Raw genomic sequence first — 18461 nt, forward strand, 5'->3', positions numbered from 1 at the left:
TTTTTGCTTGACCATTTTTATTTCTCAGACTGTTTTCAAATCAAGATTTAAATAAATAAAATAATGAATATGGTTTTGACACTCAAATTATTAGCAAATAAAGAATAATTGAATTAGCTGAAATTTTCTATTTAATAGACATTTTATAATTTTGTAGGACAAAGTATTTTTTCTTTCTCTTCTTTTAGTGTGTGTGTGTGTGTGTGATGAGGTTGTGAAGCCGTAATAGGGTTTTTTTTTCCTCTCCAGCCTCTCTCACACACTCACCCTCTCTTCTCCTCAACTCCTGGTTAAAACATTGCTGGTGGCTATGGGAAGTTAATTTCAGATTGTTATATATTTCCATTAATTTCGGCCTGGTGCTGGACTGCCTTTGAGAACAGGGGTATCAGAGGCTCATTTTTGGGGGGTTCAGGAGTTCTTTCCCTTCGGCAGGCTCGACAGAGCTTTAGAAACAGATAGCTGATAGGAGAGCGGTTTCATCACGTTCATTAGCCATTGGTCCCCCTTTTTTTCTCCTCCAACTTGGAGTTGTGACTGAAAGGATGGGGTGAGTGCCTCAGAAAGTTTAAACAAAACGTCTCTTCTGAGAGCCCATCTGAAAAAGCCCCGCAGCTAGTCTCAACGCAGAAAAAAGGGGAGGTTTGGCCTGACACTGACGTTTGAAAGCGTACATGCACTCTCTCTCACACACACACACACACACACACACACACATTAGCGAGAGCTTCTTTCCTACACACCCACGTACTTAGAATCATATACAGACAATACGCAGTTGTAGCATACACACACCTGACCTCCCGGTACACTCTGAAACAAGCGAGGAAACTCCCTTGAGGTTTCAAAGAGGCTTAGTATTTTCTTTTCTTCTCGGGTGGCTAAAGTGCACGCCTTTTTCGTTGTTAATAAAACGTTTTTGTTTCATTACTTTACTTGCTTTTATGTTTTCCCTTGTGAAGACAAACGCATTGTTAGTGTTATGTCTGGTCGCTGTCTAAAGCAGACATAACATGTAAATATGCAAGTATTTAGATGGTAAATATCTGACTTTTAAGTTTTGGGATCTTGTGCTATTTTCCGGTCACAGTGTTTAATATTCAGGATTAATTTCTGGGCATGAGCAGCTTTTATTAATATTCTGTCCAGAGTGACCCTATAAGGATGTCATATTCGTTGTGAAGCAGTGTGTACTTAACATTCATCCAAATAATGGTACTTTTATCATCGTGTGTACTCTCCGCAGCTGTATTTCTGTCAGACGTGCACTCTGCTCTGCTAGTTTGTCTCGGCGCGCTGACGGCGATTTGGGCTTTCCTGTAAACACCTCGGGCAGCCTGACCCCTGTCTCTCCTGCTGTCTGCCTGAACCGGCCCTCACCTCCCCCGGCTGACGAGGCCCAGCCTGTACGTGTCAGTGGGCGTCTGAGTTATGACAGAGCCGCGTCTCCCTCTTCACTCCATCCCTCTCCGTCCCTCATTCTTCCAGCCGGGAGAGTCAATGATCCAAAACTCTGTTAAAACAGGGTCAACCCCACATGTGCACTTACAGGTTGTCAGTTTAACCTGCTCAAAAATACTTACGGCTATTATTATAGCTTATAAATCATTAAGAAAGTTTAATTATACAAAAATTTCATGGTGGAAATGTTCAGGATGACACATGGGAAGGAGAATTTAATGGGCCAGCAAGTCCCAGCACAGAGAGGGGAAATATTGAGGTTAGCTTTCTATTTTATGGCACTGCCGAAAGGCTGAGGGAGACACATGGTTGGGATTTGCCCTGTTGATACACACACTCTGAAATATACCGTTCCCTCATTTCAGTGCGAGAGCAATATCCACGCCGGCTTCGACAGTTTCAGAGGTGATGAAGATGTTGCCATGATCGCACCTAGTACTATTCTTTCTTAAGTAAATATCCCCTAATTAACACAAGACTTTAATTAGCCGTCGGGATTTCATCTGTCTTTGTGAGACATCTGCGTTCCACAAAAATAATGTTTGGCACTTATTTTGTAGGTGTGTTTAGAAGCGCTGAGGAATAATTTAATGACTGCAAATGTAGAGTTTGAATTGATTCCTCTGAATTCATAACTAATATAAACATAAAGATAATATATAATAATAATAAAGATGAATGATTCCTAATAATATACAATATATTTTAAGTCAATACTTCAAGGTTCCTACAGTCAAGGAAAATTTGGAAAATGTCATATAATTGTAAAATTGTGGAATAGTTGTGCAATTGAAGTGTCAATTGTCGTATATATATATAAACCATTGAGTTTGGGGTCTGTTTTTTTTCTTCTTTTTTGAAAGGGAAAACATACTTTTATTCAGCAAGAACATATTTAATCATGAGCTTTTGACAATAAATGTTACAGTAAATACATTTATAATGTTACAAAAGATTTGTATTTCACAGGAATTAATTGCATTAATTCAATTTTAAACTTTGATAATAATAAGAAATGTTTCTTGAGCACCAAATTAGCATATTAAAATGATTTCTAAAGGAACATGTGACATTGAAGACTGGAGTAAGAGCAGTTGAAAATTAATCTTTGCCATCATATAAATAAATTCAGTTTTAAAACGCATTAAAATAGCAAAAGGTTATTTTAAATTGTAGTGATATTTTACAATATTACTGTTTTTACTGTATGTTTATCAAATATGCTTGACCCATACATCGATGTCTATGTATCTTAACGGACATTGCATTTTACAAAGATCAATTTGTAACTAATGAAATATTTTAATTTCAATAACTTTTTCATGACAATATGGAGACAATATGGGAAATATGGGAAATTGAATTGGTCAGTAGGTGTGGGAACCTTGCTAATATAATTGACATTGAAATAAGAGATCAGTTGAATCGGTGGCATCTGACCAATTGAAAACTATGTAAAATCAACAACTGCCCACCAACAGTTGTAGCCGGCTGAATGAGCTGCACTACATGTGAAAATACAAACAAAGAGTGAAGACACAAAAGGAGAGTTTGCCGTGATGATACGCACTCCCACACTTGTCGGTACAGTGTTCAGACTCCGCTCTCTCTCCAGGGTTCAAGGCATTGCAGGATCAATGCAGAACGGGTCCAAAATGAGGGGCCCCATCAGCCTTTTATCATCCAAACCGAGATCTCTCCTCATGGGCCCTGTGCCAGGCACAGCTGCTCCGAATAAGAAATGTTTCTTGAGCACCAAATTAGCATATTAAAATGATTTCTAAAGGAACATGTGACATTGAAGACTGGAGTAAGAGCAGTTGAAAATTAATCTTTGCCATCATATAAATAAATTCAGTTTTAAAACGCATTAAAATAGCAAAAGGTTATTTTAAATTGTAGTGATATTTTACAATATTACTGTTTTTACTGTATGTTTATCAAATATGCTTGACCCATACATCGATGTCTATGTATCTTAACGGACATTGCATTTTACAAAGATCAATTTGTAACTAATGAAATATTTTAATTTCAATAACTTTTTCATGACAATATGGAGACAATATGGGAAATATGGGAAATTGAATTGGTCAGTAGGTGTGGGAACCTTGCTAATATAATTGACATTGAAATAAGAGATCAGTTGAATCGGTGGCATCTGACCAATTGAAAACTATGTAAAATCAACAACTGCCCACCAACAGTTGTAGCCGGCTGAATGAGCTGCACTACATGTGAAAATACAAACAAAGAGTGAAGACACAAAAGGAGAGTTTGCCGTGATGATACGCACTCCCACACTTGTCGGTACAGTGTTCAGACTCCGCTCTCTCTCCAGGGTTCAAGGCATTGCAGGATCAATGCAGAACGGGTCCAAAATGAGGGGCCCCATCAGCCTTTTATCATCCAAACCGAGATCTCTCCTCATGGGCCCTGTGCCAGGCACAGCTGCTCCGGGGCCCCTCTTTCTCTGATGAGCACATAATACGCACACACACGCAGACACTGCTGGTACACTATCTGTGTGTTTTACTTCGCTATCAATATGTTTTCAGCATGTTAGGTATTTGAAGTTGAAGCATATCGGCATATCTTCTAACTTGCCTCAAGGCGTCGAGAGGCTAGTTAAAGTTTATTACTTGAGTTCATTTACAGCTATTTATTGCATCTAGAAGACCTGCCATATCTGACAAATAAATCTTTAACACAAGATTCTATATCAGTACTGTGGTGCAGTAATGGTATCAAATGGTAATGCCATGGTACTGTCAAAAAACTCGGTATAGTTTGATTGTATATTTTGGTAATTGAAGCATAAACCGTCAGCTGCAAGCTTCAGGAGTCGCCTGTGTGTGGCCTTTATTCGACAGTGACTGATGCCCAAGTGCACCCCACCCCTGTGCTCCCTTCACTTGCTCTTTCACTCATCCTGCCCCCATGTTTCCCTCTTTCCTCTTGTTTTCCATGAGTGCAAGCTCGACACAGCACCGCTGCCTTTCCTGGCATGCCGCTCCTTATCCTCTCGCTTTTGTTTCCAGTAGGTGTCAAACGCTCACCGCTTGTGCGGTGTCAGTAAATATTTACCCGGCTTCCTTTTCCTTGCCCGCCTTTGCTGACGTGTGTATGTGTGTGTGTCTGTCCATGTAGCGTCGCCTGCTTGCCCCATCTCCGCTCACAAGGGTCCACTGATACCCCATTCTGGCCCAGCCTTTCCGGGACAACACACTGGACGATGTCATCCTTTGCACGTGGCGTTCCACTCAGCGACAGGAAGTAGAAAGGGAAGTTATCGCCACTCGCTGTCCACTTACTAGCATCCATAAATCAAAAACTGGCCGCTGTGGCGCCTATAAATGCACACGTACCTAGGAATATACTCTTGGCTGGACGCTCATAGGGGTTAGATATATCCACACCGACGCACACGCTGCCTCCCCAGGGCCTCATAGTGTCCTGGTGCTTAGGGTTTCCTTCCTGCCCCAAAAACAAAAGACGGGCAGGCGCTGAGGCCCAGGCTTCAAAGCAGGGGAAGGCGCGAGTGTTGTCTCTTCCTGTGCAGGGTGTCGGAGCTCCAGGGGCAGCTGCCGCTGTTTTCTCAGCCCGAGCGGGGGCCAGAGGAATGAGGGCTGGCCTGTGCCCTCTTGGACCTGGAGAATGAAGAAAGGCCAGAACTTTCCACCTCCTTTGAAGCCCCTCTTGGCTCCAGAGGTTAGATGTCTTAGTGGGGCCAGCACAATGCTAGCAAAGGACACTGAGATTAAGTTTATCGTTACACCGCTAAACTATCAAGCCAAAGAACATGTATTTTAACAACCCTTTCGCACGTGAGTTTAAAATATTCTAGCTGAGCCCCCAGCGTGAGGTTTTTTTTAGGCGACCGTTATTTTAAAATGTATCGCCTTATTGTTTCCATGGCGACGTGTCATGCTTGTGATGTGACACAACGCAGCCACAATAGCTCTGTATGACACATGCATCGCTTTTATTTAGTTTTTCCGGTTTTATTCGAAATATTCACAAACATGCTCACTATATTATGAAATATCTGATATTCCGATTCTGAAATATGTGCAATTAAATCTGTTTGGTAGTTTAAACACTTTTATGTCGACCGTGTTAGTTGATTTATACCGGGTGATGGGCGCCGCCATGTTAGTTCGCGCTGAATCCGAGCTGTGGGATTTACAACACGCAAATTCATCCTCTCCTCCCGAAACACGTTAAAGTAGGTCTCCGGTAAACTGGGAGAAGAGCAGAGTAAACTTTATAGTTACCTACACAATCTGTATATGATATCAATAAAAACATGTCGTCAGATTATATTTGTAAGGATCATTATTGCCGTTTCCATAAACATCAGCGTGCATTTTACAAACTGTAAATGTATGGTTTTGCTAGTACTTATGTGTATTTAAATGTCTGAAACCTAAAATAAGTATTATATGGTTGAAAACAATGAATATTTGTGATAATATGACAAGCGCTCAGCACGTCCGATCTGACTCTGCGCCAGCCAAAGCGCGAAAGCGGATTTAAATTCAGCAGTTGATGACGTGACGCACTGAAAGTTCTAATCACACCGGTGTGATCGTACGCTTCAGGGACCAGCCAAGACTGATCACACCGGTGTGATCGTACGCGTCAAAGGGTTAAAGAAACGTCACATGCGACTGATATATTGTTCAAACTTAAAATGAATGTATTAGACACTTTTGGGTTGTAAAACATGTTGTGGATTTTGTGCAGAGGTTTTGTGATGAACTATAGCTTGCTTAAATTAGGATATACATTTGCACTAATAACTACTAGTAACTTCTAAGGCTTAGTAACTACTAATAACTACTGACTTAAAATAGTTTTCAAGGCAAGACATAGCAGCAGTAATAGGTTGTAAGCACGCCGTAAAGTGGGATCTAGTAGCTGAATATGACATCTGCCCTTTATTAATTCAAGAAGACGACTTTAAATGTGTAAACAGAATTATTGTTGAATAGCTGTGCATGTCAGTTACTCTTGTTACATGTTATATTTCATATTCCTTTTGCTTGATGTAACTGTCAGTGGTAATAATTTGAAACTATACGGTGTGTGTGTGTGTGTGTGATGAAAGTAATCAATATATTATATAATCAGGATATTTAAATAATTTAATATTTATTTATTTATTTTATTTCTTCTGATATGAACACATGATGACACAGGGGAAAGCGTGGTTTGGATCATTTTTTTGGATCAAATATTAATTTGTTCATATGTTGTTGTATATCTTAAAAGTTTAAAACAGTGGTATCAAATAATGATATAATCATACAGGTCTAAAACATGTAAAATAAAACCAAACGGCTGTTAATTCAGGTTAGAGGATTCTGTAAGTATGTAGCTTATCTGTTCGGTTTTGTTTCAACTAAGTTTAATGGCGCAGCAACACTCAAGTATTTAATAGTGCACAAGTCATAACACAAAGATGGCACAACTGGCCCCAGTTAAAAGTAATATTTAATTTGAAGAAAAGGATAGCATCATTTGTTGGTAGATCTAGATTGTCCTGTTTGATACTGCTGACTATGCCAAATTTGTTAGATTATTTGACATTGGTGCGTTTTAAGTGTAACTTACTTTATGGTCCAAATACTTTTTAGGGCCAGTGTATACATTTGCCAAGACATACTGCTGTTGTGTGGATGTGCATGTATGTAGCTGTGCGCAGTGTTGGCCCTCTCTCACTGCTCGTAATTGGACAGTTAATCAATCAAATATTTAAGCTTCATTTTACAACGCAGTGGGATGTCCAGATTATGGCAGCAGTTTGGATGCATTAGTCTGGACTCAGCACCGATGCTAACAGCATGGCTTCCTGAATCAGCCCGCATCTGGATTCGCACGCACGTGTGCCTGAGTGTGTGCGTTCGCACTGTCTTCCCTCACCATGGTAATTGCCGCTTTTTTCATGGTGTTATTTGTTGCTAAGCACGTTCCTTTTTAAAAGCCCATGTTATTTATTTATCTCTTCGCTACTTTATTCCTCCCTCATTCTTCTGGGAATGTGTTGAGTGTTTTTTCCCCCCTGCCTCCAGGGACGCCATTGTGGATTACCATTCAGTTTTCACCTAATTATCTGGTGACTTGCACTGCCTTTGACACGTAATTATCAAAGCCCTAAATAATTGTCTTATTGCTTGTGTGTTTGCATGTAAGTCTCATGGAGAGCGTTCGCTTTTGTCGCCAGGACGGCTGAAATGGCGGAGTATTTATCGTCGCACGAGAGTCGCCTCCCCGCCTTTCTTATCGTTAAACTCTCCTATTTGCTTGTGTGTGTGTGTGTTTCACACTATTCTGTGTTCGAAATGCAGGGGTAAATAAAGAAGCGCTTCCATTGCGGTCAGCTTCATTAAGGAAAATGCGATTTTCAACAACTGAAGTCGAGCAATTAGCTCACTACGTGACGTGAAGCCACTTAAAGTGCTAAATGCTGTATTTTACAGTAGAGGTTACTAAAGAGGTCAAACAGACGGAGAGAGTGAGAGCGAGATTGGGGGGAGGATATATGACAACGGGGATATTTTGTCCTCATCAGCTGCAGGATTTCGCCAAAATCGGAAAGACCATTTCAGCTAGCTGGTCCAAAATCATCCTTGTGTCTTTGATTGGGGTCTCATAGCAACTGGGCTGTGTAGCAAAAGACAGATGAAGGGAACAGCCTTAATGGAGCTTATCTGGAGAAAAGGAAGGACAAACTGCTGTCTTCAGAGGTTTCCCGCTGGCTGTCCTTGATTCTATTTGACCGAATGTCATGACTGACCATTTACTACATCACGGCATTTTCAAAATCACCTAGTGTAAACAATATATAATAACAACCAGCCCATACCAACTTCTGCCTGTGAGAGTTGTGCCGGCTTTATTATAGTACTTGCAAGGTAGCGCTGAACCGATATTCTTCAAACCTTTCTGATAGAGGGGTTTATTCATGTTTGGGGTCAGTACAGTTTTGTTAATATTTTTGAAAGAAGTCTCTAATTCACACCAAGCGTGCATTTATTTGATCAAACATACCATAAATATATCAAAACTTAATTTTTGATTAGTAATAGGCATTGCTAAGAACTTCATTTGGACAACTTTAAAGGCGATTTTCTCAATATTTAGAATTTTTTGCACCCTAAGATTGAACTTCATTTGGACAACTTTAAAGGCGATTTCCTCAATATTTAGAATTTTTTGCACCCTAAGATTCCAAATTTTCAAATAGTTTTATCTCGGCCAAATATCATTCTATTCTAACAAACCATGCATCAATGGAAAGCTCATTTAGTCAGCTTTCAGATGATGTATAAATCTAAATTTCAGAAAATTACCCTTATGACTGGTTTTGTTGTGCAGGGTCACATATAATAAATACATTCTTTGCTGAACACGAAGTTAAAAATAACATCATTTATTTAATATATACTATAGATAGTCTTTGCTGTCATTTTTAAACAATTCAGTGCATCCTTGCTGAATTAAAATATTAACTTCTTTAAAAAATTGGACTGACTCAAAATAGTCTGTTTTTTCTTTAATGCACAGTATCGGTCTTATTCATCATTAGTGCATGTTGTTTTCACAATATGATGCCATCGGTTATATTTGCATAATGAATTGTGACTGGTATTCTTTCTTACATCTATTTGCATACTGAATTGTGATTTGTCTTCCTTGCAGCTTTATAACCATTTACAGCTACTTTTACACTGCATAAGTAACTAAGTGTTGATTCTTGTGAGCAGCCGACTGAGAAAAAGACTTGTATTGAGAGTCATAACAACGAATGCAGCATTTCATTTTTTAGAGAACCGAAAACTTTAACACTCATTTTCTGGTGCCTTTCGAGCACTGTTAGTTTCTTTAGAAAATGCTAATTTGACTGCTAACACAGTCGTGTTGAAAATGAGGGAGTGATGTTTTCGTTCCATCTCGGAGGCTGGATGTCATCTCCGTCTCGTTGCCTCCTTCATCGCACTTTCACCTCTCCCCCTGTCTCTCCTCCTCAAGCCAGATGCTCAAGTGCAAAGAAAAGGGCAGAAGTGAGATAGCAAATGTTTCAACATCTGTCTCTGTTGATTTTAGTGCAACAAGTACTTCCACATGTTTGCTTTTTCTTCGCGCTGTTTCTGGGCAGGAGGTTGATGAGCACAGCTGCCCGGTTTCTTTCTTTTATGGGTACAGACCAGCTGAGAGAGCGGCTCACGTGGTGCTATAATGCTTAAGCTAATGTACGGAGGAATGTAGATTACGAGTGTTTTAAGGCTTTGGTCCCGTGCGTGCCGTCATTCTTGCTCGCTCCCTCGCGTTGATTGGCCTGACAGTACACTATTTATTTTTTCATTGGTTCATATGTTCTTTTAATAATTCCAGTGCTTGGCTGTGCCCACAGGGCATTTGGACTTTTAGGTTCACAGTGACGGGCTCTCTGAAGTTATGTGTGTGTGGGTAAGACAGTTGCAGACAGCATGTGTGGAGCACATCGACTGTCACTGAAGGACATCAATCAGAGCAGTGTGATGCTGTAAATCTAATACACATGTTTCAGTTTTCCCAATGGAAAACATCACAGATTCACACACATCAAAGCTGCTCTCTGTCATTTTCCTTTTCATATCCTATGCCCATGTTTGCTTTGAGGTTGTGTTTACATGATTTTGTCAGGCCGTTTGTCATGGCACGAGTAAATCTGTCATTAGATACCATTACAGCCTTTTTATGTGATTTAAATATTAATGCATAACATTTCTGTATTAGCAGCAGCATTGTAATAATATACAACAATTCTCACTTGTATTTAAAGTAGGAAAATTAAAAGGAGATGCTAACACTTCAGGAAATGTTGATCGTCAAAGTAAATATTTTTAATGTATTACAGTTTGTTTTTAAACCTTATGTGTTTTTTTTATATCGGTAAACTTTAAATAAACCAAAAAAGATACATTTAATGATGGTGATGATAATAATAATAATAAATTAATAGAACATTTATTCTGTAATAGATTTGAATGGCTTAACGTCACAGATGTATTAAAAAATACAAAGAGTTTTTGCATGTTTTTGAAAGAAGTCTCTAATTCACACCAAGCCTGCATTTATTTAATCAAACATATAGTTCAACTAACAGTAATATTGTGAAATATTATTATAATTTAAAATAAATGTTTTCTTTTTTAATATTAATTTAGTCCCTTTGAAGGCAGAGCCATTACTTCAGTCTTCATTGTCACGTGATCCTTCATGTTGATTTGGTGATCACAACATATTTCCTATTTATAATCAGTCAAAAACAGTTGTGCAGCTTAATATTTTTGTAGATAATATGTGACCCTGGACCACAAAACCAGTCAAGGGTAGCACGGGTATATTTGTAGCAATAGCCAACAATACATTGTATTGGACAAAATTATCTATTTTTCTTTTATGCCAAAAATCATTAGGATATTAAGTAAAGATCATGTTCCATGAAGATATTTTGTAAATTTCCTACCGTAAATAAATCAAAACTTAATTTATTACTTAAACTTAAACTTATTATTAAAACTGAAACTTATTACAGTTTGTTTTTAAACCTTATGTGTTTTTTATATCAGTAAACTTTAAATACGCCAAAAAAGATACATTTAATGATGATGGTAATAATAATAATAATAATATTAAATTAATAGAAAATTTATTCTGTAACAGATTTGAATGGCTTAACTTCAGAGATTTATAAAAAAAAAAAATACAAAATGAAAAAAAAAATTAGAAAAATGAATATTATTTACTTGTCCTGCTGTAGAATGTAGTGAAATGCTCTTCTTGTACAGCTACCTTTAATATTACATTTTGTGTTTCATAATAGTTTCAATAGCATATATAGTTTCAAATATTTAAAAAATTATAATAAATAAAACACCTAATGCTTCTAATGCTTTTGCAGTCATATGATACCAGTATACCAAGAATTGCTAGAAAGTCACAATCTCTGTTTGGTTCTTTTTATTTCAAGTGCTTTTTAAACCATGTATATCTGGAAGATATTTAGTTACCTTTCTAAAGTCTGAATGCTGTCTTTACTGACACTTTTAGTAGTTTTTAAAAGGTTGAATTTGCTGGCCTCCTGGGTATCAATGAAACAGGAAGACATTTTAGCCATGTTTCAGTCACTGTGTGTGTGTATGTGAGTGTGTGTGAGCACGCGTGTAAGCCGCCATGTGCTTCCTCCCCTTTTCTTTAAGAGGATGCTCCTGAGAAAAGCTTATCAGTGGTGTGATGTATTAGTCCTTAGTGCCTTAATAGATTCCATTTATCTCTATACAGTCCCTCTAATTTAAATGGGCTTGGGGAATGTATTAAAATGACTATGGACACTTTGATGTAGCACCAGGCCAGGTGTAGCTCCTGTAAAATGGATCACGTAAAGTGATTGTTAACCTATTGTTGTCAGACCGGCCCTTTTTCTCTAGCCGTTTATCTTGAATGGAATAGTTAGCGTGACAGGCTGACTCCTTTGGATTGCACACAATCTAAAGTACAAGGATGAAAAGCAGCACCTCTTCACATGTTTTTCACTTGCAGAAGCAGTTTTCATGTTCAGAAAATGCATGATGGTGTTTTGATATTTACCGTGGTTATTGAATGATGAATCCAACAGTACATTATGCTCTAAAAGATGCATTTCCATTAGTAAAAACTGAAAAGCACCGTAAATTTGAAACAATGATATCATATGCTATTTGCTAACGTATCTCTCTCCCACTCAGATGATTCAGCGAGAAGCAGAAGTGAAGAATCATGTCCGTGCGGTGGCCATGACTGACTCTGTCCATAACGTCTGGCACCAGGAGGCCAACAAGTCCATTCGGGACTGGCTCAGAGAGGTACAATCTTCCATCAACATCATGTGCCAAAACCTTTATGTTCTCAATCACAGCATCAATATCGGCCACACAGCTCAGCTCAAACAGCCTGGCATTTCATTCAGCGAGCAGATACACTGCAGAAGCAGGAGTCACGGAAAGCCAATAGTTTGTTTTTCATCCCACACTCTTGTTTGTCTGTTTGGGCAGATGTCAATAAGAAATCAAAGCCAAACGCCGCCGCACGCAGGCAGATGCTCTGTTAGTATGTCAGTTTTATTTAGTTGCTGCCCTTTCAGCGATGACCTCGAGTCCAGAGACAACACCTGGGAACACTCAATATGCACATAAATATGAGAGAGTGGATCCCAAGCCAGGGCTACAGGGGAGCCAGCCATGCAAATGCCAAGCGCAAACACACGCCCTCGCCTCTCAACCGCTTTCTCCGTCAACAGCGGACCACCCAGCCCACCAGAAAAAAATGTCTTTCATTCCTTTGTCTTTGCTGATCTGCTTTGCTCCGTCAGATGTTTGCTTGCCTTTTGTTTGCCTTGGTGATTTTTTTTTTTTTTTTGGTCTGTTCGGATCATGGGCTCTTTCTTCTCTTTCATCCTGTCAAGTTATGTGTTCTTTCTTTCTTTCTTTCTTTCTTTCTTTCTTTCTTTGTGTAATTGGAATATTAGGGGATTTATATGTGTGATATTTTTGCCCTGAATAATAAGTCCATCAAAAATAGGAACACGTTGTCGTTGATTTGTTCTTTCTTATGCGTTCCGGTGGTGTGACTTACACTAGAGACATAAGGAGGAGACAGACCACTCGCAGAATAATACATGTGAGAATATGTGTAATGCTTGATATGACAGCTGTAGTAATAGAAGTCCTGCCTTTAAGTTAAAAGAGCCTAAAAAATACAGCTGTTCAGTGTGATTTAAGATAAAGAAGCACAATTTAAGATACAATTGTCAGATTGCATTGCTGATTTAAAATGTTGGTAACACTTCAGTATAGGGAACAATTCTCACTATTAACTAGTTGTTTATTATCATGCCTATTATTAACATATTGGCTGGTTATTAGTACTTATAAAGCACATATTCTGCATGACCATATTCTACATTCCTAATCCTACCCAATACATAAACTTAACAACTACCTTTCTAACTATTAATAAGAAGCAAATTAGGAGTTTATTGAAGCAAAGGTAGTAGTTAATGGTTTGTTTATAGACTTAAAAATAAAGTGTGAACAAAATGTTTTATTGGAATGTGTTGTAAATGAGATTTCAGTCTTTCTGTGTTCAGGCCTTAAATTATAGTTCACCCAAAAATAAAAATGTGTTTATTCGCCCCCATGTCTTTCTAAACCTGTATGACTTTATTTCTTTTGTGGAACACGAAAAATATATTCTGAAAAATGTTTTTGTCTATACAATAAAAGTCATTGGGGTCCAAAACAATGCTGACCTCGACTGTATGGACAAGAAATATTTAAAAAAAATTCAAAATGTCTTATTTTGTGTTCCACAGAAGAAAATCATAGAGGTTTGAGCCGACATGAAGATAAGTAAATGATGATAGTATTTACATTTTTTTTGGTGAACTATCCAGTTAAAGTGGCTTGCTTGCACAGACTATTATTAATGGCAGAAGAAAAGGCTTTGTACATTCTCACACACTCGCAAGTGCTGCCAAACATTGAGGACACCAAAATATTAATTTGTCAGGGGGCCTGATTAACACAGATGAGGTCGAGCATTTTATTTAATTGATTTTCAGATCTAATTCATCCCAATAATTGAAGCCAGAGGGTGGACTCTCACTTCAGGAATGTTAAAGTCACTTTCAGTCCTTCCGTGTCACCCGTTAACCCCCTAATCCTTTTACTCCTGCAGGAATTGGGACCAGGGTTGTGTAAAGACGTTCAGATTTCCCACTGCCTGTGTCTCCACAGTAGACCTGTCTTTAATCAGGGTCAGGACCCCATCTCCTTCCATAGTAACGTCCATAGCAATCATGATTTGGACATTATTCAGGTTTGAGATCACTGTTTCTGGCCGGGCAGGCATCTCTATAGGGGTTTGTCGGAGGTGATGCTCCGTTCCTTGCACAATCGTGAGCTCTTTCGTGCAGGGGGTGGTAATTCCCCTTCTCCTCCTGAGGGAGGTGGAGATGGAGGGATGAGAGCTGAGAATTGGAGGGATTTTCAGGACGAGAGCGCAGTAGGACAGGTGATGTGGCGATAATGGGTCAGACTAAGGGCATATGAGGGAGAGAGAGGGGGAAGGGAAGACACGGGGAAGACAGACATAAATAGAGCAACCTGAAGGAGGATGAGAGGTCCCTCGGGAAGCAGTGGCATATACTGAAGGGGAAGAAATGGTGAGAGAAAATCTCCTAGGACATAGAGAGAGAAGAGAGAAATAGAGTAGAGAAATATGCGTTGTCCATGAGAATACCTGCAGTGGCTGGAAAGCTGCAGTGATGGAAAGATAAATGACAAAAAAGCTAAAAATATAAACACCACATACTAGTACGTACTAGTTGAGAGAGAAGTAGACCTTACAGAGCAGCAAAACAGCAGACACTCAAAAAAAAAAAGGGCAGAAAAAACAGCAACTACATATATTGCATTTTACGTGACCTTTTCGAGTCACAAATCTTAAGAAACGTGAATTATTGGAAGCTAGATAAAATCCCGTGTTAGATCAGAATTTCCCCAAATGTTGTCTTAACTAGTCAAACAGTTTTCTGAACAAAGACTTTGAAATGACTCAGTATTGCTGAAATTGTAAGGGTTTGTGAGTTACCAGCATGCACTGCAGCATGAATAAATTATGCAGTTACTGGTTTAGGATTATTGGTTTGCTGTTTTTCTTTTTTTTGGGAGGGGGGGCAGTGTTGTTAGTTATTTGTTGTTTTGTGATGTTGAAGGGTTATTTTGCCCAAAAATGAAAGTTATGTCATCATTTACTCACCCTATGTCATTCCAAACCCATAAGACTTCTTCAAAACACAAATGAAGGTATTTCTAATAAAACCTGAAGAGGTTTCTGTCCCTCCATTGAAAGTCCAGTGAAACAACGCTTAGAAGATCTGAAAAGGTCATAAAGGCACTGTAAATTGAATCCATATAAATTGAGTGGTCTTGTGAAGAGATACTAGTGTTTTTTCGATGATGAAAATATTTAATTTAGGTTTATATTCTCATATACACATACATAGAGCACATCACATTAGGTATACACAGAAGTGCAAATTTTTATTTTTGGGTGAACTATTACTTATTATGTTTTACATTTGTTGCTTGTTGCTGTTCTTGAGGTTTGTGTCTGATGTCTGTGTACAGCCTTCTAAAACTATATCCCAGATAGCTTTGCTTTGTAATGTGATTATGTCTCAGAAGCAAAGATAGCATAGTTCATTTCACATATTAAGCATCCTACATATATTGCTTTGGTGAATATATGGGCCTAATGACTGTCTTCCGTATACCTTCTCTAACTGGGCCATTAGGAGTCCACTTAGGAGTCCCACCATGCTCCAGCACCCCATCTCCCAGCCCAGAAGAGCTGGGAATACCACAACCATATGGCCCTGATTAATTCTGATGGGCCTCACCGTAGACGATTATCACACATTTGTGTCCGTTTGTCGTTTTCATTTTGTGTGGCTTCAGTTGGGATGGGATTTGAAAGTGTTGCAGAGCATTCAAAAACTCTGACAGATACATTTATTTAGTTCAGATGTGTGTTGAGACATCATATTTAAACACAAGGTATAGCTATATTCTGTGCAAGAATGTGAAAAACTAGATATTTTTTATGATGGACTAGTCGTTGGGGTTATCTGAAGATATTGGCTGCATACTAAAATCCAAGAAGTTGGAAAAACTAAAATCTCTAAATTCATTGCTTGTACAGCACGTTGACTAAAATATCTAAAGAATTAGTTCACTCTGAAATGAAAATTCTGTCATCATCAATATTTTGAAGAATTTTTAAAACCGTTTTAGACATAGTTCATTATATAAAGCATCCTACATATATTGCTTTGGTGAATATATGGGCCTAATGAGGCATTTTTACATTTCCTTTTTATAGTGTACTTCTGAGCAATTTGGGCACGTGGCAGCTTGTTGCTCAAGACACTCGTCTGTCGTGTAGAATACAGTGGCTGAGGTGTGATGCACCACAGTGCAACCGGGACTGACTGAGCAGAATGCGGCATGTTAAAGGGCAGCTAAAGGATAGGAGGCCAGACGCAGAGATGCTTAATAAGTGCAGGTAGGAGAGAGAGCACTCTCAGTGGGATCCAACACCTGTCTTCCGTATACCTTCTCTAACTGGGCCATTAGGAGTCCACTTAGGAGTCCCACCATGCTCCAGCACCCCATCTCCCAGCCCAGAAGAGCTGGGAATACCACAACCATATGGCCCTGATTAATTCTGATGGGCCTCACCGTAGACGATTATCACACATTTGTGTCCGTTTGTCGTTTTCATTTTGTGTGGCTTCAGTTGGGATGGGATTTGAAAGTGTTGCAGAGCATTCAAAAACTCTGACAGATACATTTATTTAGTTCAGATGTGTGTTGAGACATCATATTTAAACACAAGGTATAGCTATATTCTGTGCAAGAATGTGAAAAACTAGATATTTTTTATGATGGACTAGTCGTTGGGGTTATCTGAAGATATTGGCTGCATACTAAAATCCAAGAAGTTGGAAAAACTAAAATCTCTAAATTCATTGCTTGTACAGCACGTTGACTAAAATATCTAAAGAATTAGTTCACTCTGAAATGAAAATTCTGTCATCATCAATATTTTGAAGAATTTTTAAAACCGTTTTAGACCATACACTGAATGTCAGTGGTGTCCAAAACAACAGCATTAATATAAAGGATAATTGCATTTTTCAAAGTAACTTCTACATTGTTCCACAGAAGAAAAGTCATACAGGTTTGGAATTAGAAGGAGAATTTAGTTTTTGATTGAATTATCCGTTTAAGCTAAACCAAAAATCCAGATCCACTGGATCCTGACTCATCCCTAATTCTGCTCTTGATTCTTTTCTCTTTATCCACCTTATTTTACAACACAGATGTAAGCTATTTTTTGTGAATGTGGGATATTTAAGATTTGGCAAGTAACTAAAACAATAACAGTGCAGTATATATATATATATATATATATATATATATATATAAATAAATTAATAAATTAATTAATATTTTTATTAAGCAAAGATGCATCTAATTGATCAGAAGTGATAATAAAGGCTTTTATATTGTTACAAAAAATATATATTTAAAATAAACAATGTTCTTTTGAACATTCTGTTCTTGAGCAACAGTCAGGATATTAGAATGTTTTCTGAAGGGCCATGCACCATTGAAGACTTGAGTAATGGTTGCTGAAAATTCAGATTTGTCATCACAAAAATTAATTACATTTTAAAATATATTAAAAAATAATAAAAAAATAATAATTTATGGATTTAGCAGACACTTTTATCCAAAGCGACTTACAGTGCATTCAGGCTGTACATTTTTTACCAGTATGTGTGTTCCCTGGGAATCGAACCCACGACCTTTTGCACTGCTAACGCAATGCTATACCACTGAGCCACAGGAACACTATTCTATTCTATTAAAATAGAAAGAAAATGTATTTAATGGTAATAATATTTAACTACATTTTTATTTTATTTTTTACATTATTATTTTACTTCAAATATTGTAAATGTATCTTTGGTGAGTTTAAGACTTCACATTTTTTAATGGTAGAATCTATAAAAGTACCAACAATTTTAGACACTCTCCTTAATGCACCTTTTAAAGGGGTCATATGATGCTGCTAAAAAGAACATTATTTTGTGTATTTGGTGTAATGAAATGTGTTTATGCGGTTTAAGGTTAAAAAAACACATTATTTTCCACATACTGTACATTATTGTTTCTCCTCTATGCCCCGCCTTTCTGAAACGCGTCGATTTTTACAAAACTAATCGGTCTGAAAAGCGAGGTGTGCTCTGATTAACCAACTATCCAGTGCGTTGTGATTGGCCGAAAAGCTCAAGCGTGTGACGGAAATGTTACACCCCTTACCATACTGTGATGCCGTCT

General features: G+C 38.1%; 1 protein-coding gene across 3 annotated transcripts in view; it reads left to right on the forward strand.

The window, feature by feature from the left end:
- arb2a (ARB2 cotranscriptional regulator A) overlaps window positions 1-18461 on the forward strand; it is a 180605-nt gene that overhangs the window by 110864 nt on the left and 51280 nt on the right. For all 3 annotated transcript variants that reach the window (XM_016527978.1, XM_016527980.1, XM_016527979.1), the window contains exon 9: window positions 12237-12353. In XM_016527978.1, the coding sequence (XP_016383464.1) occupies window positions 12237-12353 (117 nt within the window). The remainder of the gene's footprint in view (window positions 1-12236; window positions 12354-18461) is intronic.

Source organism: Sinocyclocheilus rhinocerous, unplaced genomic scaffold (genome assembly GCF_001515625.1).
Source record: "Sinocyclocheilus rhinocerous isolate Xijiao unplaced genomic scaffold, SAMN03320098_v1.1 scaffold62, whole genome shotgun sequence".
NCBI lineage: Eukaryota > Metazoa > Chordata > Actinopteri > Cypriniformes > Cyprinidae > Sinocyclocheilus > Sinocyclocheilus rhinocerous.